At 38.1% G+C, this 23,720-nt stretch overlaps 3 protein-coding genes and 1 pseudogene across 3 annotated transcripts; all 4 read left to right on the top strand.

Annotated features, from left to right (window-relative positions):
• The first annotated feature begins 1,654 nt into the window (after window positions 1-1,654).
• Window positions 1,655-2,605, top strand: LOC113454415 (olfactory receptor 5AR1-like). The gene has a single exon (XM_026725787.2). It carries the CDS (start codon window positions 1,673-1,675, stop codon window positions 2,603-2,605), a length of 933 nt encoding a protein of 310 aa, XP_026581572.2. The 5' UTR covers window positions 1,655-1,672.
• Window positions 2,606-7,750: 5,145 nt separating this feature from the next.
• LOC113448848 (olfactory receptor 5AR1-like) lies at window positions 7,751-8,746 on the top strand. The gene has a single exon (XM_026719662.1). It carries the CDS (start codon window positions 7,751-7,753, stop codon window positions 8,744-8,746), a length of 996 nt encoding a protein of 331 aa, XP_026575447.1.
• Window positions 8,747-17,500: 8,754 nt separating this feature from the next.
• On the top strand, window positions 17,501-18,496 carry LOC113448823 (olfactory receptor 5AR1-like; annotated as a pseudogene).
• A 3,546-nt stretch (window positions 18,497-22,042) lies between these two features.
• LOC113448847 (olfactory receptor 5AR1-like) lies at window positions 22,043-23,002 on the top strand. The gene has a single exon (XM_026719661.2). It carries the CDS (start codon window positions 22,052-22,054, stop codon window positions 23,000-23,002), a length of 951 nt encoding a protein of 316 aa, XP_026575446.1. The 5' UTR covers window positions 22,043-22,051.
• The last annotated feature ends 718 nt before the right edge of the window (window positions 23,003-23,720 follow it).

The following is a 23,720-nucleotide window of genomic DNA, read 5'->3' as shown; positions in this document are numbered from 1 at the left end:
CACCAGAGTTGAAAGATAGTATTTTAACATAGGTCCGCCAGTCTGGCTTCGCCACCATTTCTTTTCTAAAAAAAGCTTCCTGGGATGACACCCAAAGAGGGCACTTTGTATAGATAAGTTGAGGCTGGGTGACAAGGAATGGTGGGGGGGGAGCAGGTGAGGCACCCCCTGATGTGAGTGACATTGAGTTGACTACACCCACCCAGTCACATGACCACCAAGCCATGCCCACCCAGTCACATGACCACCAAGCCACACCCATCAAATAAGCCACGCCCACAGAACCGGTAGTAAAAAAATTGAATTCCACCACTGACTATGAAGCAATATATAAGTCTAAGTGCTATTGCTATAACATTGAATTAAATCTTTAGCATTCAGAAGGTCTTACTTCTGAAAGAAAGAATAGACCCAAGAAGTAGAGATAATATATTATGAAGGAAACTCTCTATGCCATGATTACAGAAGGTTTATACTGTAAGCAAGCTTCGGATAAGCAGATGTTAAGAGTCATGCTGTCTTTCTTAATTTTAAAGGAGTTTTCCTCCCATCGCTAAATGCGTAGCTTAATTAAATCAGAAAAAAGACATATTCCACAGAATTTTCTTAGCAAAAGTTCAGCCAGAAAATTGGACTTTCCACTTTTTACAAAGCAACATAATCTACATGATATGATTTTTGGCATGTTGACCCCAAAAATATAATTTGACCAAGCAGAAGTTTTTGATGCATAGTTTGTGAAGAAACATGCGATCTCATTCACCTGGCACTGGCACATTATGTCTGTATCACAACATATATGTTAACCAAACACATTTTGCTCTGATGGTTCTGTTCCTTGTGATTAGTCTTCTAAGAAATGCATATCAAACATTTTCCCAAATCAAAATTTAAAAGTGGACAATTCCATACCACACCCAAAACTCCTACATTCTTTATTTACCTCCATAAATGAATCCTTCTGAACCACAATACATCTCATTTATTTCCAGAATTAGAAATTTCCCAGTGCAGCAATTAAACTTGCGAAGAATCCCCCCACTCCTTTAGATGGATCTTCTGGGATGCTTTCTTTAAAAGTAATTGCCATGCAGGGGAGGATCAAATGGGGATCACAGTTAGTAGATAGGGCAAACATTTCCCTCTGCAGCTTCACCACTTGCACACTCATAAAGAATCCTTTGCTGTCATGCAATTAGATTTGCTAAACAAACAAACTTCTGATCCCAAAAGAATCTGATTTCTATTTGAGGGCCACAGTTAGGATCAAATGCTGCACATCATTGAGGAAGACTCAGTGGCCGCATTAAACCTTAGGCTGGAGGTTTCCTGATCTGATCTAAAAGTACGCCTTTGAGATGTGTCAAGATTTCCTCCCTGATTTTAATTTCCCCAGCATATCACATCTAAGAACATTAGAGGTCCCAAAAGAGGTAAAATTATAAATAAATAAATTAAAGGATATTTAGTGCACACACAATGTACCAGTGACCTAGTGATGGCTTAACTTTTTGTTTTACTTATATAATGGTCTGAATTGAATGAATATAGTACTGCTAAAGAATAAGCGTATATATTTGGGGGGCTCAAGTCAGTATACCAACTAATATTTACTAATACCCAAATATTAATAAATATGTATTTTTTTATCTTCAGCAGGAAATTCAGATAGATGGAGAAGTCTCTGTTCAATCACTCAAGAGTCACTCAATTTATTTTTCTGGGTATTACAAGTAAGCCTGAACTCAAACTCCCTTTATTCATTTTGTTTTTTATTGTGTATATCATTACTGTGGTAGCGAATTTGGGGATTATTTTTATAATCAGATTTGATGCCCAGCTTCACACTCCTATGTATTTCTTTCTCAGTAATCTGGCTTTTGCTGATGCTGGTTACTCATCAGCCATTACTCCTAAAATGTTGGTGGATTTTTTAATGGAGAAGAAAATTATTGGAATATTTGGCTGTGCAGTTCAAATGTTTTTTTGTGTCCTTTGTGGGAGCAGTGAATGTCTCCTGCTGGCTGTGATGGCCTTCGATCGGTACGTGGCCATCTGTAACCCACTGAATTATTCAACCATCATGTCAGAAAAATGGTGTTTCTGCCTGGTAGCTGTTTCATATGTTCTAAGCATTTGTTATTCAGTTTTATATATTGTGTGTGTCTTTAGTTTACCCTTTTGTGGACCAAATGTAGTCAATCATTTTTACTGTGATATTCCTCCACTGCTAAAACTTTCATGCTCTGATACTCACATTAATCAGATAGTGATATTTGTGCAAGTAAGTATAAATTGTATAAGTACTACACTGATCATTCTGATTTCATATGCCTGCATTCTGTCTACCATTCTGAAGATCCGCTCCACTACGAGCAAATCCAAAGCCTTTTCCACTTGTTCTTCTCATCTGATTGTTGTCAGCTTATTCTACGGGACAATCTTTTTTATGTATTTACGGCCCAGTTCTACATATGCACTAGAAGACAAAGTGGCATCTTTGTTTTATACAGTGGTGATTCCTATGTTGAACCCTCTCATCTACAGTTTGAGGAACAAAGATATGAAGAAGGCATTTCAGAAAATTTTGGAAAAACTGCTGTAAATTGAAAGTACAATATTAGGTTCGTAAAAGTGTAGACACTTGTACATTGTATATGCAAATTTAATTGTTTGAAATAGGGCTCTGTATGGGCTGAGCACACAGCCAGGAGACTGAATGAGTTCTAACCCAGGTAATAAGATAACTATTTAGACTTAGCCTGCAAGAATAACTTTTCTTTCAAATTCTAGTTTTCTATGGATATATATTTACTTTCACAGAAAGCCTTAAACAGGTGATCTGCTAGTATTTATAACTCCATAATGCCACAAAATGACATAATGTAATCCTGCCAATAATACATATCAAATCTAAATGTTTGTATGGTTTTCTTCTCTAAATATATATTTAAGTATCTGAGTGAGCAGCTGGATAATAAAATCTTTTATTGCCTTCAAAGTCCTATTCATACATTTTTGAGAAATATAATTTCAGGATATAACATTAGGGGATAAACTATTTTTTTTCTCTGTACAAATATTATGCAATATCATTTGTTTCATTTGTTGAAGCAAAATATCAATTTGCTTTCTTGTGGATGCAGGTTTGAACCCCCAAGGAATAGATGTAAGCCAGCTCGCCCATAGTTTCCTTTACTTTGTGCAGTCATGGGAATTGTTACTAAGATCTGGTATCAGGGATGGGATTCTACCAGTTCGCACCTATTCACTAGAACCAGTTAACGTTCTAAGCAGTTCAGATAACTGGTTGTTAGAAGAAATTACTGGTCTAATCCTGTAAGGAAGGAAGGAAGGAAACATTCTGGTGTTGCTTACAGAAACTGCCTTTCCTTATTACATTCTTGGCAGGACTAGACTTCCTGTCTCAGGAACTTCTCTGGAGTTTTTTTCCCCTCCTTTGCTGGTACCATGGCATTTGAATGAACTAGGAGCCACACATGTATTTCTTATCAATGGGTTCTGCAACATTCTTAAAAAATTTAAGCCACCTTTTCTAACTCTACTGCTGCTATCTCCTCCCTGATAAAATTTAGAATTCTCTTTAAGTATTTAATGTTCTCTTATTCATATTTTGCATTCCTCAGTGACAGAGAGTAAAAGTGGAAATACAAAATCCCACTTTTATATTACCTGAAACTTTTTTGGGGGTGGAATTAGTCAATAAAACCATACTTAATGTGACCCAACCACATTCAAATTTAATATACATTTCTGAACATCCATAAGTTTTTGAATCAAATGTCCCTAACTAACATGGTAAGGAGGGTTTTGCTAAGAAGTTATCATTTTAGATTGCTTTCAAAACAGATATGATTGATTAGTAGATACACAACCCAAGGGCTGAAGGTAGCATACACAGCACATCCCCTTCCATTTTTTCCATATAACCACAATGCTATGAGGTTGATTGGGGAGAGGGGGGAGAAGGAGGGAGGGAGGGAGAGGGTGGAGAGAGAGGGAGAGGGAGATAGACTTGAATCTCAACCTCCACAGATCGTCCAACACCTAATTATTATACCACAATGGTTTATGTAACCCATAGAAATGAAATATTCAGTCTTACCTGTTCCTATACTACAATGGCATTGCTCAGAATGAAACACAGTAACATGCCAGTACCACATCAAAATGGGGGACATTGTGCTGGTATGGTAGACTAGAGTGTTTCTTAATATTATAAGAGATAATGTAGTGCTGATAATTTGCAGAATATAATGATTTATTTGAAACAAAGAAATTGGTACTTCTATGATAGTGTTAAATATCAGCAATACATCATCTTATCAAATTTTTCTTTTAAATTATAGTTTAGTGTAAATTTTAAACCCTTCATCCACACATTTTTCCATTGTTCAAGCATCACATTATAGTCAAGATTCCTTGCCCACCGAATCATACAATGTTTTACATGTTCATGTTCCAAATTCAATTTCAATAACATTTCATAAATCGTAGCAGTAATATGTTCATCACATAGTAAGATTTCCAATTCATTCTTAACAAAATCAACTCTTTAATCTTTCTTTCAGTTGTTGATATGTAAACCAATGGCAAACATAACCTTCTGATTCAAGTTTTTTTTTCGATTTTAGTGTAGGGTCACCAGAGTTGAAAGATAGTATTTTAACATAGGTCCGCCAGTCTGGCTTCGCCACCATTTCTTTTCTAAAAAAAGCTTCCTGGGGTGACACCCAAAGAGGGAACTTCATAGAGAATCTTATTTTATATTTATTCCAAACTCTTAGTATGGCATATCTAGCAAAATGATTATTAAAATCAACATTAACTTTAGTTTTATCATACCATAGATAACCGTACCATTCAAATCTTAATTCATGGCCATCTAATTCAAGTAATATCTTGTTCTGGAGGTTCACTCACTCTTTTAACCAGACCAGGAAGCATGCATCAAAATACAAATTCAAGTCTGGTAAACCCAAACCCACTCTTTCCTTAGCATCTTACAATAGCTTGTATCTAATTCTTGGTTTTTTTCCCTTGCCATATAAACTTGGCAATATTCTTCTGCCGTTCCTTAAATGGATTATCGGTTGTGTGTATTGATAATGTCTGGAATTTTAAAAAGCATCTTTGGTAAAATGTTCATCTTAATTGCATAAATTATGCCCAATAGTGATAGGTGCAATTTGTCCCATCTTTGTAGGTCCTGTTTAATATCCCTCCAAAGAGGGTAAAAGTCCTTATACTTTTCTAGCCTTTTTCTGTCATAAAAATCTAATTTACTTCAATGTTTCCAGTAAGCAGGTGGGATCCCAAATTTATACTGAAATAAGATTAATAAGAGAGATTTCTCATATATATGTAAACCAATATCATTAATATATAAACATTTTATGCTTGGAGTCCTGTTATACTTATTATTCCAAAATATCTAACTATGCAGGGAAGTCAAATAAAAAAGAAAAACCATTTTCTAAAACCAAATAAAAAAAGAAACAGATAAAAAAAGATAACGTTTAGGTGCATTTTGACATACATTTATGAAGAAGGCAGACCATGCACCTCTGAAATAGGAGATGCATAAATCATAGGTGTGTAAAATTTATGACTGTATGAAAACTATGTTGCCACTTGGAGGTAATGTAGGAAAGAAATCATGAACTAAATAACTGTCCCATTTTTATTCTGCTGGGATACAAACTTTGTAGGGGACCTCAGAATGGTTTAAAAATTCAGAAGGGAATAAATTAAATTCTTTTTAACTTCTCCAAGAACAGCCAAACTAAGTTGCTTCAGAGACTTATGCAAGGACATATCGCACAAATTCAGATCAGCAAACAATTTCTGTTTATGCTAAGAATTGCAAAAAAGCAGGGTTTGAAAATTAGAAACCAGCTGTGAAGTTAGAGCAGTTGAGCAGAAGCATTAGGGACCACATGTGGTCAGGCAGGTTAATGAAGAAAATAAAGCAGTCCTTTTGGTATTAAATAATATAATTAATCATGGGACTGATGATTAAAAATACATTTATTGCTTGTGTTAGATTCTGCAAATAAAATTGACGGAAACTTATGATTTTACTGCCATTATTATTATTCAACAAACCATTATACAGCTGGAAAAAAGGCTGCTGCCTTTTAGTTTTTAAAACATAAGAGAATTAAGTGTTTCTTCCTTCTTACTCCAACTGTGAATTATATTAAATTTCTGCAAAGACTGTTTCCAAGGTAAGTAAATATTCGCTTTATACTGTGTTAGTTTTGTTCATTTCAACTTTTACCAGAAATAAATTACTTAAAGGGATATCTATATGGAGACTCTCAGTCATCCAGGTCATAGCTGTCTCAAAGGTGCTTTTTTCCAGTTGCCACTTGAAAAAGCACCTTTGGAACTTAAAGGGATAGAACAACTTTATATAACTATTATACAGAGAGTCTAAAAACAGCAACCTGTTTTATTACTGTATGATACAGGGGTTTAAGATGATTAATTAGACTATGTACAATCCAATTCCATTGGTTTTTCCCAGAACTACTTGGTTTAAGATACCCATTTTCTCCCCTTTTCATTTCCAGTCAATGTTCTTCCCTTTCCCCCTTGTTTTTAATTCTGTTTTCAATCCAGCACAGGTTTTGAGTAGCTATCAAGCATGGAGATGGAGCAAGAAAAGTTCTGAATTTTATACAAAGTCTTGTTTTCTTATCCTTCTTATTTAGTTCTAAAAACAAAAGCTGGACCTACGCTGTAGGTCACCGGCACTGCAATGGTGTAACTAATTTAAAACAAAAAACAGAAGGTATTTGGAAGAGGAAGGGGGTGGGAATGCAGAAACCTAACATAGGTATTGCATGTAGGTGTATTTCTGGTCCCAAGAAAATGTGCATTAGGCAAACAAAAGGGGTGAGCTGATTGTATTTTACCTATGACAGATTTTATTTTGTGCAAAATCTGCCATTATTTTAAACTGAGAAAATTGTAATTGTTCAATGAGAGAAGATCGTATCTACCTGGATGTCTTTATTTACTGGTGACTTTTGCTTACATTTTAGAAATTTAAAGAAATTCTAATAATTTGAAAAATGTGTGTGCATGCATATATAAATGATCATGTGTTTCAGGCTTATTTCTGGCCTTTTAAATTGCCAACTATTACCTTTTGCTCAGAAATGAATCTGAACACATTTAGTTCCCTATTCAGAAAATTATGAAAATGAGTAAAATAAATATATGGCTGCAAATTCTGTTAATTTAATGGCCATGTGTTAAACTAAAATTGTCTTAATTTTACTTCTCTTTCTAGAACTATAGTTAAAGTTGTATTAGGGTTGGCTTTGTATTAAATGGCATCATATACTTAAGGGATAACATCATGCGAATGGTAGTCCAAGATACTTTTTAAGCATTAACCAATAATCATGTATATTTATGCAACCATATAATATAAATTTGCTTCAGTAGGATTCAATTCTGAAGTATATCAGGTTATAGATTAATTGTTAATTGTTAAATTCTTAAGCCAATTCAAAATTACTTATTGGTTTTGCTGCCTGCAGGCAATAAACTGACATAGTTATTCATTTGGAACCCAGATTTATTGCCAAAAGATTTTTATCACCTTATTTAATTATCTTTACTGACTGACGGTAATAAACTCCATACATTTGTTTTATGTTGTGCAAAAACAAACATTGTTTTTTCCTTATCTATACTTTGGAATTTTGCAGATATGGGGAACAAAAATCTGGATGTGATGCTTGAAGGAAACAAAACCACGGCTGTCAAGGACTTCATATTAGTAGGATTAACAAGCAGTCCTAAAATGCAGATTGTCCTCTTTTTAATATTCTTTCTCATTTATGTAACTACTTTGATTGAAAATCTAGGAATGGTTGCTTTAATAGGAAACAGTGCCTGTCTCCATACCCCTATGTATTTCTTTCTCAGCAGCTTATCCATTCTGGATGCATGCTTCTCTTCTGTGTTTGCTCCAAAGATGTTAGCAAATTTTTTGGCCGATAAAAACTCAATTTCCTATACCGAATGTGCAATACAGATGTATTTTTTTATAGGTTTGGGGAGTGCAGAGTGCTTTCTCCTTGCTGCAATGGCTTATGACCGGTATGTAGCAATCTGCAAACCCCTGTTGTATCCTGTCCTCATGTCTTCCAAGGCCTGTATTCTTCTGGTGGCAGGTTCCTATGTTCTTGGTCTTTTACATTCCCTTATACATACTATTTTTACTTTCCAACTCTCATTTTGTGGTTCAGTTATCAATCATTTTTTCTGTGACATCACTGCACTTTTATCACTTTCCTGTTCTGATACTTACATCAATGAACTTCTGATCTTTTATGTGGCTGGGCTTGTGGAAATAATCACCATCTTGAGTGTAACAGTTTCTTATATGTACATTCTCACAAACATTGTAATAGGGATTCACTCTGCCGCAGGCAGGCTGAAAGCTTTCTCCACTTGCACTTCACACCTCACCGTGGTCACCATCTTCCATGGGGCAATCCTTATTTTACACTTCCAACCAAAATCTAGCAACAGATCACCCCATCAAGATATGAGTGACAAAATTCTTGCTGTTTTCTACACAATCGTTATCCCCTTACTGAACCCTTTGATTTATAGCCTGAGAAACAAAGAGGTCAAGGATGCCTTCAGAAGTTCTTGGAGAAGAGTCTGGGTCACAATAATTAGATATTTTTTGTTTTAAAAAGGCAACAGCTTTCCTAATTTAGAGGGCCCATGGTATTGTAACAAATCTGTAAATAATTTCTCTGAAATATAAAAGCAGAATGTTCTTTGCTATAAAAGATTTAATATACTTTATTGCATTCTCAACTATTCTTTTTGTATACTTAATGACAAAGTGAAGACGTCTTTTCTCTCTAGGCACAAGGCCAAGAAATCATGGCATCATGTTTAGCAATAGCACCTAGACTTATATACCACTTCACAGTGCTTTATACAGTAGCACTCCCTGAACAGCTTACAGAGTCAGCATATTGTCACCAACAATTTGGATCCTCATTTAACCAACTTTAGAAGGATGGAAGGCTGAGTCAACCTTGAGCCAGTCAGGATCAAATTTGTGACAGTGGGCAAAGTCAACTTGCAATATTGCATGCTAATAAATGTGCCACAATGCTTATGAGTGTTTCAGATTTAATTGTCTGATTGTCTGATACAAAATAAAAATGATTTTTATGAACTGGTTGTTTTTATAGTTTTAGTCCTATATTAGTTGTCCACCATCATATGATGAGCAGGAAGCCTTAAAAGTCAAATGAATAAATCAATCTATGCACATCTTCACCCTGAGCTGTGAAATCAGTTGATGGATCCTCTAACATTCTCCATGCATTTCCATTCCATGTGACACATGTGCTTGTATATTTCCTAGGAATAAATTTTAGAAAGGGGGAAATCAAAATATATTTTTCATCCTGGGTTTTTACCCACCTAATTCCAAATAAAGTGACAGAGATATCCTTGTTGGTGTTCTCTGGTGTCAGTACTTGGTTGTTTTGTCATGATGGGGCTGGGTAAACTATGAGCGTGTAAATGAGGCCTTGTTTCTCATTTACCATCCAACCAATAAGGAGAAAATCTGATTTAGTTTCTTACTTGATTATTTTCTCCCTATGGCCCAAATTGAAACTCTTTGGGTTTGCATAACCATAATACTAGGTTCAGCTATCAAAGCCAAAATTTCTGATTGAAGAGACATGCCGGGGTGTCCTCTATTGACTTGAATTTGCAGTATTTGCACCATTAGATTACTGTACTTAAGGAACTGAACACAACCTCTTCTTGTTTCCTTAAGCTCTAGATAGATGTGCTATCTTCCTAGGTCTATGAAGCGGTCACATTGAGATAACTTTCACAACCTAGCCCATTTCTCCTTATCACATGGATCCAGAATCAAACAAAGAAAAGATACATAAATACACACCCATTGAATTGATCTGATCTTCCAGCTTAGAAATTGTCCAGCAGCTGTTCATAGGACAACCCTATTTACTTCCCTGGGTGCTTTTTGGAGAATCTCTCTAATGCTGACTTAGAAGAGTAGAACTGTGTACTCAAGTAGTTCCATGCTGTCAGGAAAGTATTTTCCTCAATAATTTTCTGTAAGGTAAGTTAGGCTGAAAAATCCAGACTGTCCTAAAATCAAACAATGAGTTCCCAGGGCTCATGGCAAATTTGTATCTGTGTCTTATGGGTAGGAGAGTCTTCTAGGTGTCAGTACAAGGCTCTCCTTCCTCTCCTTTTACTTGGTTTCCCTATGGATTTTCCAGTAGCTGGATTAGCTGGACCACACCAGCACTCCAGCTATAAAGGAAGAACACACTCTGGTGGGTGTATGTGAAGTAGCTATTGTGATGCCCTGTAAAGCTGGAAAAGGCAGGAAGTGTGAACCGTTTGAATTCCGGGGAAGATCATCATTGATGTCAGGTTGTGCAATGAATTCTTGGCAATCTAGCAGAGCAATTCTCCAACTCATCTCATAACTGGGGTAAATTCAATTTAGTTACTCAGTCTCTTTCTGTTGCTTCCCCAGTGGACTTAAGAATTTTTCTGTAGCAGGCTTATTTCCCATTATATATACAGGTAGTTCTTGGCTTACAACCACAATTGAGCCCAAAATTTATGTTGCTAAGTGAGACATTTCTTAAGTGATTTTTGCCTCATTTTATGACATTTTTTCTCATAGTTGCTAAGTGAATCACTGCAGTTGTTAAGTTAGTAATACGGTTGTTAAGTGACTCTGGCTTTCTCATTGACTTTGCTTGTCAGAAGTTTGTAAATCCTGATTACATGACCTTAGTACACTGCAACCATTGTAAATGTGTCAGTGAGTCTGAATTTTGATCACATGACCAGATGCTCCACTGATTATAAGTGTGAAAAATGGTCATAAGTCATGACCTATGTGTGTGTGTGTGTGTGTGTGTGTGTGTGTGTATCTTATTATATGTATGTATGTATTAGGTAGGTAGGTAGGTAGGTAGGTAGGTGGGTGGGTAGGTATATATATGTGTGTGTGTGTGTGTGTTTTCTTAAGTTTTCGCGGGTACTTACATGTATGGTATTCAGCTTTGTTCGGGTATTTTCCCACGTCATTATAGTTGTGCTTTTAAAGTTGTAGCAACGTTTCGGCAGAATCTCATCTGCCATCATCAGGCTTCTGTATAGTGTTAGTCTGTGAGTCAGACTTTCACAGCCGTTTCTGTTTTAAATTTGGGGCTAGCCTACGCTGTACCAGAATGGTTTTTTCTTCATCCTGATTGGTTGGGAGTCTTGGTCTGTGTTTATTGGTCTTGGAGTTTGCTGTGTTCTGCTTGATTGGTGTTTCTAATATCTTCTGTCCGTTTTGTAGCTTGTTTTGTCTTGATTGGCTGGCAACATTGTGCTTCCTGTATTGGAGGCTTATTAGTGCGGCTTGGCTCCGAGTAAACAGACGGCTATCATTTATTAGGAAGCTAGGTTTCATCTGGGTGCCTCGTTGAGGTGTGTTTGAGCTGGAGGTATCAGGGGGAGTCTGTTTGTGTCCAGGTGTTTGCCTGGCTTGTGGTGTGGATATTTTTTTGTTTGAGAGTGCAGGCTTCCAAATAATTGAAAATCTGATGGAGTCATCTCTTCTATTCATGCTTTCAGGTCATCTGGATGAACACTATACAGAAGCCTGATGATGGCAGATGAGATTCTGCCGAAACGTTGCTACAACTTTAAAAGCACAACTACAATTCGCGACTGGCACCTTGTGCTCTTCACAGATGAAAGCAGGTTCACAGTGAGCACATGTGACAGACGTGACAGGGTCTGGAGACACCGTGGAGAACATTCTGCTGCCTGCAACATCCTCCAGCATGACCAGTTTGGCAGAGGGTCAGTAATGGTGTGGGGTGGCATTTCTTTAGGGGGCTGCACAACCCTCCATGTGTTCGCCAGAGGTAGCCTGACTGCCATTAGGTACCGAGATGAGATCCTCAGACCCCTTGTGAAACCATATGCTGGTGCAGTTGGCCCTGGGTTCCTCCTAATGCATGACAATGCTAGACCTCATGTGGCTGGAGTGTGTCAGCAATTCCTGCAAGACAAATGGACATTGATGCTATGGACTGGCCCGCCCGTTCCCCAGACCTGAATCCAATTGAGCACATCTGGGACATCATGTCTCGCTCCATTCACCAACACCATGTTGCACCACAGACTGTCCAGGAGTTGGGGGATGCTTTAGTCCAGGTGTGGGAGGAGATCCCTCAGGAGACCATCTGCCACCTCATCAGGAGCATGTGCAGGTGTTGTAGGGAGGTCATACAGGTACGTGGAGGTCACACACACTACTGAGCCTCATTTTGACTTGTTTTAAGGACATTACATCAAAGTTGGGTCAGCCTGTAGTGTTTCTTTCCACTTTAATTTTGAGTGTAATTCCAAATCCAGACCTCCATGGGTTGCTAAATTTGATTTCCATTGATAATTTTTGTGTGATTTTGTTGTCAGCACATTCAACTATGTAATGAACAAAGTATTTAATAAGAATATTTCATTAATTCAGATCTAGGATGTCTTATTTTTGTGTTCCCTTTATTTTTTGAGCAGTGTATATAAAACTTTTATATATGTATGGCATTCAGCTTTGTTCAGGTATTTTCCCACGTGATTGTAGTTGTGCTTTTAAAGTTGTAGCGACGTTTCAGTAGAATCTCATCTGCCATCATCAGGCTGAAGCCTGAAGCCTGAAGCCTGAAGCCTGATGATGGCAGATGAGATTCTGCTGAAACGTCGCTACAACTTTAAAAGCACAACTATAATCACGTAGAAAATACCCAACAAAGCTGAATGCCATACATGTAAGCACCCACAAAAACTTAAGAAAACAACATATATATATATATATATATATATATATATATATATATATATATATATATATATATATTCTGAGGTTCTCGGGTATTTGTATGTGGATCTTTGGTTGTTTGGGTTTTTTCCGCTTAAGGTTCGAAGTATCTAGGCAACGTTTCGATGAAGTCTCATTCATCATCTTCAGGCTTCTGTCTTCGGCTCTGTGCTTCTCAGAGTGATGTGAGATTGCAGCTGCTTCTTCCTTTTAACTGCTAGTGGGGGTGGGACTTGATTGGGTGGGGGCTTGGCTGTGTTCTGATTGGGTGGGGGTGTGTTCTCATTGGTAGGGGGTTTGGCTGTGTTCTGATTGGTTGGGGGGGTTGGCCGTGTTCTGATTGGCTGGAGGCGTGTTCTGTTCAGGTGGGGGGCTTGGTTGTGCTCAGGTTAGTCTTAGTTGCTGGGGGATTTGAGTTGGTGAGCTGTGATCTTGCTGTTTGGCTTTGAGTTCGTGGTCGTGCTGCATCTTCATAGTGGGTGTCGGTTTGCTTCATGTATGGCTCGGAGGGGTTTGAAGTGGGTAGTGATGCAGCTGCAGTGCGGCTTCTGGTCCGTGGTCATGTCTCATCTTCTGAGTGGGTGTGAGTCTGTTTTCTACATGGAAGTGTGGTGGTGGCATCTTGTGTGGCTCTCATGTGTCATTCTTCATGTTAGGTACTCGTCTGTTCATGAGGGCGGGTTTCCAAATGGCTGGAAGGCGGGAGGTGTCATCTCGTTTGTTCATGCTGTGTGGGCGTTTTTCTATCTCTATGGCTTCTCTGATTATTCTGCTGTTGAAGTGTTCGGTTTTGGCGATAGTTCTGGTATTTTTAAAGTCAATCTCATGTCCTGTGGCTTGGAGGTGTTGGACCAGGGAAGAGGTCGTTTCTTCTTTTTTGATTGAGTTCTTATGTTCTTCAATGCGTGCACTTATTCTTCTGTTAGTTTGTCCAATGTATGTGGTGGGGCAGGCAGTGCAGGGGATTTCGTGATACTCCTTGGTTTTCTAATTCGATTTTGTCTTTGGGGTTTCTTAGGATGGTGGATATTTTTCTGTTTGTGCAGAATGCTGTTTTAATGTTGTGTTTTTGGAGGATCTTGCTGATTTTGTCTCTAGTGCCTTTTATATATGGGAGGAGGGCTTTGCCGTTTTCTTGTTCTCTGTCTTGGATTTTGGTTGGGGTTTCTTTTTGGATTAGGTGGGTAATCTTCTTTCTTTGGAATCCATTGGCTGTTAGTACATTGGTGAGAGTGTGTAGTTCGGTTTTTTGGTGTTGTTCATCGGCTAAGCATTTTGTTCTGGAGATGAGTGTCTCGCCACGGAATTGATCTGTGCTGGGTGGTGGTGTGAGAGTGCATGTAGATAGCGGTTTGTATGTGTTTTCTTCTGGTAGATGGTGTGTCCTAGGGAGCCATTGGATCTTTTCTATACCAAGACATCTAGGAAGGGAAGTTGATTGTTGGCTTCTGTTTCCATGGTGAATTGTATTTTGGGGTGTAGGCTGTTGAGGTGTGTGAGGAAGTTGTTCAGTTTTTCTTTCCCATGTGGCCAGATTATGAAGGTGTCATCTACGTATCTGAGCCAGAGTTTGGGTTTGTGGTCGTATTTTTCTAGAGCTTGTGTTTCAAAGTGTTCCATGTAGAGGTTTGCGATGACAGGTGAGAGGGGTGATCCCATGGGTGCTCCTTCTATTGGTTTGTATTTTTGTCCATTGTAGGTGAAGTATGTATTGGATAGACAGTGGTTGGTCAGATCTAGGATGTGCTTGGGGGGGTTGTATTTGTTTTGGATGGCTGTCAAGGCTTCTTTTATTGGCACTTGGGTGAAGAGGGATATGACATCGAAGCTTACTAGTAGGTCGCTGGGTTGTAAGTTTTGTTTCTTTATGATCTCGATGAACTGGAATGAGTTTCTTACGTGTGAGTTGATGGATTCTGCATAGGGTTGTAGTTGTTTGGCGAGAAATTTGGCCAGGTTTTGTAGAGGTGAGCCTATGGAGCTGACTATTGGTCTGAGTGGGGTTCCTTCTTTGTGTATCTTGGGGAGACCATAAAGCTTAGGGCATCTGGATGATTTCTCAGTTAAAAGGAAGAAGCAGCTGCAATCTCACATCACTCTGAGAAGCACAGAGCCAAAGACAGAAGCCTGAAGATGATGAATGAGACTTCATCGAAACGTTGCCTAGATACTTCGAACCTTACGCGGGAAAAAACCCGAACAACCAAAGATCCATATATATATATATATATATAAACACAACATGTATAAATGTTTAATATATGTATTTAATATATATTATTAAATGTAGTGATCATATTATCATATTTAGTATTATATATAAAGCACATATAATATATATTAAAAATATTTAATACACATAAAATATATTATTAAACTTTTTTCTTAATATAACAGAAGTAAATTGTTTTTTTTTCTTTTTATTTATTTTCCCCTTTGTCCCACTTTATTCCCTCTATTCTCTTTCTTTTCCCGTTTTTCCATTGTCTGTCCCCCCCCCCACTTAACTGTCTTGCTTTCTCCCCATGTTCCTGTGGTCTGTTCAGCATTCTGCCAGATGTATATAGAATTCTCCATAGATTGTACCACAATCGGCCCAGAAGGTTGAACAAGTTTTGATAGAATCATCTACACTGACCTTCTTACCAGGCCTGAACTGCATGGACATCAAGAAGCAGCAGTTAAAAGTAAAACCAAACAAACTTCATTTTTAAATTTTCTTTGTTTCAAGAATTTATAAGGCCACTCCGCTCATTCTGAGTGTTACACAAAAAAAAATAAAAATTTCAAAAAAAAAAAAACCCAAATCATTGAAAGATAACAGGGGTTCACATACACACACACACACACACACACACACACACACACAATTTTTCTTTCCTCACATGGAACTGATTACTTAACCAACCCAGGAATAGCTGTAGTCTAAGACCCATTGGAGACTGAAGAGTATCACAGCCTCTCTAGAGACTGTGAAAGATGCTAAGATGTTCTCCAAGCACCCAGAGCCTGGAGAAATGAGGTTTGCACTGTAGGGGAAAGACAACTCTGCTTGGATATGCATATAAACTAGACATGTTATGATACCAGCTGATATATTTAATAGGGAGCTTCAGGGTAAGAATGTTTTTTGCTTTGGGAAATGATGTAATGATATGACGGCTGTCTCTCTCATTGGCCTTGCCTCTTCTATGGACCTACCTTGAATTCTGGAACTGATTTCATCCTTTGAGGTTCTTGGCAGTCTGCTCATCCCTGTGTCCATCGATTTTATACATATTCTGAATAGAGATACTGACTCCCTATTGGCTGAGGCTTAGGGTATTTCTATATAAGAAAAGCCTTTGTTCTGAAGCTGAGAAAGAGCTTTGAAAGAAGAGATGATGCTTCCCAGTGGCTCAGTCATCCAACAAGCAGGATTCTCTATAGTGAATTCAAAATGGCAGAGTAGGAATTCTGCCTATAAAAAAGATCCTGCCAGAAGTTAAGAGCTAAACTGAACTTGGATTTCATATGAACTGTGCAGGGGTTTCCTTTTAATATACTCTATAAAAAGCATACAGTGGCCTAGATCAGACTGGAATCCCAGAAGTCTCCACTTTCATTAAAATGATCAGGTATTTAATTATCTGGAATATGATTACACTGTTTCTCAGATTAAATCAATATTTCATTTAGTCCCTTGCATTGTAGAAAGTTTCATCTCTATTAATTTTAGGAAGGGGAGAGAAAAGAGAAGATTACTTTACAAAGGTAATATTTATGTATGAATATTTAATAGCCCCTACAGTGGCATTGAAATGCTTATTAAAACAGGTGTTTATTAAATAAAATGAATAGCTTGATTATGTAGATTGAATTATAAAATACATGAAAAAGGTTCAGAGACAAATAATTGCACGGACTAAATTTCTTCCTTCCTTCCTTCTTTCCTTCTTGCATTTTGTTTAAAAAACAGTGATATTCATACCGCTAAATAATTAATGGAATGTGAAAAGTAAAAGTAATTAAATTATCTCAGTTTCCCACTATGGCAATTTGTTTGTTTGTTTTTAATATGCACACAGACACATATTTAGCTTAAGGGTGTATACTTTTTCTACCTAAGCCTAAATGAATTCAACATCTACTCCAGTTTTTGCAAACCTGATGCCTTTGGCATGTTTTCACTATTGCTCACTACCCAGAACCAGCATGCCAATGTGATTGGTGGAAAGGTAGAAAATATACCCCAGTATATCGTGTAGCATGAAAGTGAGACAGAAAAGTTTTAAGTTTCTGATTGGAAGGATATTTTTAGCGAGCTCAAAAAGTGATCTCAATTTGCTGTGAATTTCTCTATGTAGTTTTCTAACAAGACTCAAGAAGAATGCAAGTTACATTTTGAATAAAATTCACTCTGTATTCTTCATAAACTTCCTTGCATTTCTACATAACTCAAACCCATGCTCATTCCTACATTTAGAATCCACAAATTCCCTGAACCACTTATATTAATTATTCAAAAAATATTGCTTTTTTTATCTGCCATTTTTTTTAACCTTGCAGGTCTGGAGAATGACAGAAGAAAACAGCACCACAAAAGTCAAGGATTTTGTCTTTGTAAGCTTCATCAACAAGCCTGTCCTGAAGGTCATCATTTTTTGGGTGTTCCTGATCTTTTACATGGCTACATTGGTGGGCAACATAGGAATGATTGCTCTAATAAGGATCAGCCCCCAACTCCACACTCCAATGTACTTCTTCCTCAGCAATCTGTCCTTTATAGATTCATTATTCTCCTCTGTGGTTGCCTGTGAGTCATTGGCGAATTTCCTGGAAGATGAAAAATCCATTTCCTTTATTGGATGTGCCATGCAGATGTACTTTGTCATAGGCTTGGCGAGTGCAGAGTGTTTTCTCCTTGCGGCAATGGCCTATGACCGATACGTGGCTATCTGCAAACCTTTGCTGTACCCAGTCCTCATGTCTCCCAGAGTCTGCCTTCTTCTGATGACAGGTTCCTATCTCCTGGGATTTTTGCATTCCCTTCTGCATACCATTTTCACTTTCAGATTGTCCTTCTGTCGGTCTGAGATCAATCATATATATTGTGACATCACAGCCCTTTTATTGCTCTCCTGTACTGACACTCACCTAAATGAACTTCTCATTTTTTATGTGGCTGGACTTGTAGAAGCAACTACCTTGCTGAGTGTTTTTCTTTCATATATATGTATTCTGGCCAACATTGTGAGGATCAGTTCAGTTTCAGGCAGGCTGAAAGCCTTCTCCACTTGCACTTCACACCTAATTGCAGTTACTATCTTCCACGGGGCAATCCTTATTTTACATTTCCGACCAAATTCAAGCAATGGATCCCCCATCCAGGACGTGAGTGACAAAATTCTGGCTGTTTTCTACACAATTGTTATCCCCCTGCTGAACCCTTTGATTTACAGTCTGAGAAACAAGGAGGTGAAGGATGCCTTAAGATGTTCTTGGAGAAGAGCATTGACAAAATAAATACATTTTTTAAAGCAGCTTTATTTATCTATCAGATTTTTATTCTAATTTTATTACTTCATAAGTAATTCAAGGTGGTGAATATACATTCCTCCTCTTTTGCCCACAAGTACCTTATGAGAGTCCCCAAAATGTTTTTTTTTTTTCCAGAAAGTCCAGTTGGAAAAAGCACCTTTGGGACAACCGTGCCCTGGATGGCTGAGAATCTCCATAGACATTTGCAAGAGACAATGAGTTGCCAAAAGTCACCCAGCAGGCTTTCAGGACTAAAGCAGGACTGGCACTCAGATTTCTAAGCTAGCAACATAACCACAGCCCCAAACTGGCTATATTTCCTGATTATTATTATTTTTTTAGACCGGGGGGCATTGTGTTGTAATTAATTTCTTCCCAAACATAGAAATAAATGTTCTCAATACCTTTCTGTTAGATAGGTTGGGCTGAAAGACCCTGTGTGCTCTGAAGTCACATAATGAGCTTCTGTAGCTTGTGAAAGATTTGCACCTAGTTTTTGTTTTTATTTTGAAGAAAACTCTTCCAGAGGTCAATGCAAGATTCTTGTTCCTCTCCTTTTAGATGTTTTCCCTTTTGAGTTTTCCAGTAGTTGGGTTAGCTGGACCACACCAGCATTTCAGCTACAAAGGGATAATACCTACTGCTGGGTGTATGTGTATCAAGAGAAACAATTGTATGTGTGTGTTGGAGAGCAAGAAAAATGAAGGCTGAATGCATGAGAAAAGGCAAGTAACAAACACCAGGACAGAGGCAACTTGGTGAGATGATTGGAGCCAGGTTGCAAAATGCAGTGAAGGCTAGAGAAAATGGAGCAGAGCAGCAGAGGTCACTGGCCAGGCCAACATGAGAGGTACCTGGAGTCCTAGTGGATGATCATTTGAATATGATCCAGCAATGTGCAGCAGCAGGCAAAAAAGCTAATACAATCCTGGGTTGTATAAACAGAGGCATAGAATCAGGATCACATGAAGTATTATTTCATGCCCCTGGTGGAGACTGACTCTGAGGAAGAGGAGGAACAGCCAACAGGGAGTGGAATTGTAGCTCCAGAGGTGGTGGAGGAGGTTGGGGAAGGGCAGAGGCTAGCTGAGCAGTCAGAGGAGCAGCCCTGTTGCCCCACTTAACTGCCTTGCTGTTTCCTCTGTTTTCCCATGGTCTGTTAGGCATTCTTCCAGGTGTATGTAGAACTCTCCATAGATTGTATCATAATCCTGCCCAGAAAAGTGAGCAAGTTGTGATTGAATCACCTGCAATGCTTTAAAATACACAAATTGTATCAGTGGTCAGATTCATTTTTTTTACTACTGGTTCTGTGGGTGTGGTTTGGTGAGCATGGCATGACTTGGTAGGTGTGATGTGACTTGGTGGGCTTGGCATGGAAGGATACTGTGAAATCCTATTCCCTCCCCACCCCACTAACTTGCTTTCCAGCTTCGTTCTCCTGTGCAAGGCAACAAAAGAAGACCCAGCCAATCAGCTGGGACTCAAGAGGCAGAGAATAGATGGGGGCGGGGCCAGTCTGGGATGGTATTTGCCGGTTCTCTGAACTACTCAAAATTTCTGCTATCGGTTCTCCAGAACTGGTCACAATCTGCTGAATACCACCCCTGAGCTGCATGAATATCATGAAGAAACAGTTAAAAATAAAACCAAAGTCAAACCATCTTTTTATTTCAGTCAAATATTTATAAAGCCATGCCACTCAATCTATTTCAGTTTCATAGAACAAAACTGAACAATAAAAAAGACCCTACGCATCATTAAAAAATAAGCCAATAAATAAAAAAGGCAACCTGAACAAGACAGAGAAATGCCATTCAACTGAACCTGAAGGCTTTGTCTTCACTGATTTTCTAAAGCCTTGTCGCATTTTGGAGAGAATTTCTTCCAGAGCTGAATGTGGCCCTAGGCTGGATGTTGTCCACATCATGGAAGTATAGATGTCATCTATATGTATGCTCCATTATTTTCTTCATATGGAATTAATCTTTTATTCAAATCCAGGAATAGCTGCAGTCTAAAACACACTCAACTCTAAGAGTATCACAGCCTCTCTGGAGACTGGGAGGGATACTAGGATCCTTCAAACACCCAGAGACTGGAGAGATGAGGTTGGTGCTATGGGGAAAGACAATTCTGCTTGGATTTACATATAAACCAGACATTTGATGACTCAAGTTTGTGTATCTGATAGTGAGCTTCAGGGTAAGAATGTTTTTGCTCTGAGAAATGATATGGCTATCTCCTTGAAATTCTGTTGCATCATACAATTTCACTCAGTGTCTATTTCGTCAGATTTGCTGTCATTTCATTTTCTGTTTTGGGTAAGTACTGATGTTTTTAAATGATATAACAGTCATGTAGTTGTGTTCACTCTACCCCCCCTCCCCCCGGCCACCACTCCAAACTGAAATAAGTCTCACTAGCCCTTACATTTCTATTTGGTATATAAAAAAATGTATGGGCTTGTCTTGAATTCTGGAACTATTTTGAACTCTGAGGTACTTGGCAGTCTGTTCATCCCTGTGTCCATTGATTTTATACATGTTTTATACAGAGATAGTGACTCCCTATTGGCTGAGGATTAGGATATTTCTATCTAAGAAAAGCCTTTGTTCTGAAGCTGAGAAAGAGCTTTGAAGGGAGAAGAGATGATGCTTCCCAGTGGCTCAGTCATCCAACAAGCAGGATTCTCTATAGTGAATTCAAAATGGCAGAATAGGAATTCTGCCTATAAAAAAGATCCTGCCAGAAGCTAAGAGCTAAACTGAACTTGGATTTCATATGAATTGTGCAGGGGCTTCCTTTTTATCTACTCAGTGGCCCAGATCAGACCAGGCTCCTCAGGAGAGCTCTCTACTCTCAGTAAAATGATTGTGTATTCAATTATCTGGAACACCAAAATATTGTTTATCAGATTATTATTTCCTTTAGGCCTTTGCATTGTAGAAAGTCTCATCTCTATAAATTTTAAAAAGTGAAAAGAGAAGATTACTTTACAAAGACAATATTTATGTACAAATATTTGACATTTAACTGTCTATCAAAACAGGTGTATGATAAATAGCTTGATCATGTAGCTTGAATTGTAAAAAAAATATGGAGAAGGTTTTGAACTGGAATTCAAAGACAAATAATTGGAATGGCTAAATTCCTACCTTCCTTCCTGTTTAAAAAAGCACAGTGATATTCATACAGCTGAATAATTACTAGTATATAAAAAGTAACAATGAATTATTACCATTTCCCACTATGGCCAATTTTTTTTCCACTGACAATATATTTGAAAATCTCCTTCCAAACATACATTTAGCTTAAACATGGATGCTTCTTCCCCCTAAGCTTTCATACCCTCTCCATCTACTCCAATCTTTGCAAACCTGATGGCTTTTGCAAGTTTTTACTTTTACTTTCGCTATCCCCAAACAGTATGCCAATTTCCTTGCACTTCTATATAACTCAAGCCCGTGCTCATCCCTACATTTAGAATCCATGAATTCCCTAAATCACTCATATGAATTATTAAAAAAATATTGCTTTTTCTTTGCCTGCCATATTTTTTGCAAACCTTGCAGGTCTGGAAAGAAAATGACAGAAGAAAACAGCACCACAAAAGTCAAGGATTTTGTCTTTGTAAGTTTCACCAACCAACCTGTCCTGAAGATCATCCTTTTTTTGGTGTTCCTGATCTTTTATATAGCTACATTGGTGGGCAATATAGGGATGATTGCTTTAATAAGGGCCAGCCCCCAACTCCACACTCCAATGTACTTCTTCCTCAGCAATCTCTCCTTTATAGATTCATTATTCTCCTCTGTGGTTGCCTGTAAGTCTTTGGCGAATTTCCTGGAAGATAAGAAATTAATTTCCTTTATTGGATGTGCCATGCAGATGTACTTTGTCATAGGCTTGGGGAGTGCAGAGTGTTTTCTCCTTGTGGCAATGGCCTATGACCGATATGCAGCTATCTGCAAACCCTTGCTGTACCCAGTCCTCATGTCTCCCAGAGTCTGCCTTCTTCTGATGACAGGTTCCTATCTCCTGGGATTTTTGCATTCCCTTCTGCATACCATTTTCACTTTCAGATTGTCCTTCTGTCGGTCTGAGATCAATCATGTATATTGTGACATCACAGCCCTTTTATTGCTCTCCTGTACTGACACTCACCTAAATGAACTTCTCATTTTTTATGTGGCTGGACTTGTAGAAGCAACTACCTTGCTGAGTGTTTTTCTTTCATATATATGTATTCTGGCCAACATTGTGAGGATCAGTTCAGTTTCAGGCAGGCTGAAAGCCTTCTCCACTTGCACTTCACACCTAATTGCAGTTACTATCTTCCACGGGGCAATCCTTATTTTACATTTCCGACCAAAATCAAGCAATGGATCCCCCATCCAGGACGTGAGTGACAAAATTCTGGCTGTTTTCTACACAATTGTTATCCCCCTGCTGAACCCTTTGATTTACAGTCTGAGAAACAAGGAGGTGAAGGATGCTTTAACAGGTCTTTTTTTAAAAAGTCTCAATCTGAATTAGTAGATTAAAAAAAAAGATTTCCTGATTTTTTGGGTGTGTGTGTGTGAAGAGTATAAGCAACTTTTTCCAAATATTGAAATGGAATATTCTTTTCTGTAATTAATGTATGTTCTTTAAGATGGTGCAATATATTCTCAATATTCTGCTTTACATGTACTTAGCAAAAGACTAAAATATAATGGAATTCTATTTAAGTGTATTTTTGCAGTTAAATGTTTGTGGCACTATTATTTCTATGGATTTCTTATTCTTATTCTGTAAGCACACAATGGCTCAGTGACTAAGATGCTGTGCTTGTCAATCATAAAGGTCAGCAGTTCAGTGGTTTGAATTTCTATCGCTGCATAACGGAGTGAGCTCCTGTTGCTTGTCCCAGCTTTTGCCAACTCAGCAGTTCGAAAGCATGTAAAAATGTAAGTAGAAAAATAGAGACCGCTTTGGTGGGAAGGTAACAGCATTCTGTGCACCTTCGGAGTTTAGTCATGTGCCGAAGGTTTAATCATGCCAGCCACATGACTACAGAGACATCTTTGGACAGCGCTGGTCCTTCTGTTTTGAAATGGAGATGAGCACCACCCCCTAGAGCCAGAAACAACTAGCACATATGTGCAGGGGAACCTTTACCTTTACCTTTATTCTGTATCCTGTTTTGGTCCTATATAAGTTGTCTAAAGTCACTTGATCAATGGGCACAGTGGCTCACATGATTAAGATGCTG

This window comes from Pseudonaja textilis, chromosome 1 (assembly GCF_049901715.1).
Source record: "Pseudonaja textilis isolate UNSWEBS1 chromosome 1, rPseTex1.2, whole genome shotgun sequence".
Classification (NCBI taxonomy): Eukaryota; Metazoa; Chordata; class Lepidosauria; order Squamata; family Elapidae; genus Pseudonaja; species Pseudonaja textilis.
Note: the sequence above shows the minus strand (reverse complement) of the source record. Positions and strands in the feature narration are given on the sequence as shown.

Coding starts and splice junctions, on each gene's coding strand:
- LOC113448848 (XM_026719662.1), top strand. CDS start 7,751: ATGGGGAACAAAAATCTGGATGTGATGCTTGAAGGAAACAAAACCACG.
- LOC113448847 (XM_026719661.2), top strand. CDS start 22,052: ATGACAGAAGAAAACAGCACCACAAAAGTCAAGGATTTTGTCTTTGTA.
- LOC113454415 (XM_026725787.2), top strand. CDS start 1,673: ATGGAGAAGTCTCTGTTCAATCACTCAAGAGTCACTCAATTTATTTTT.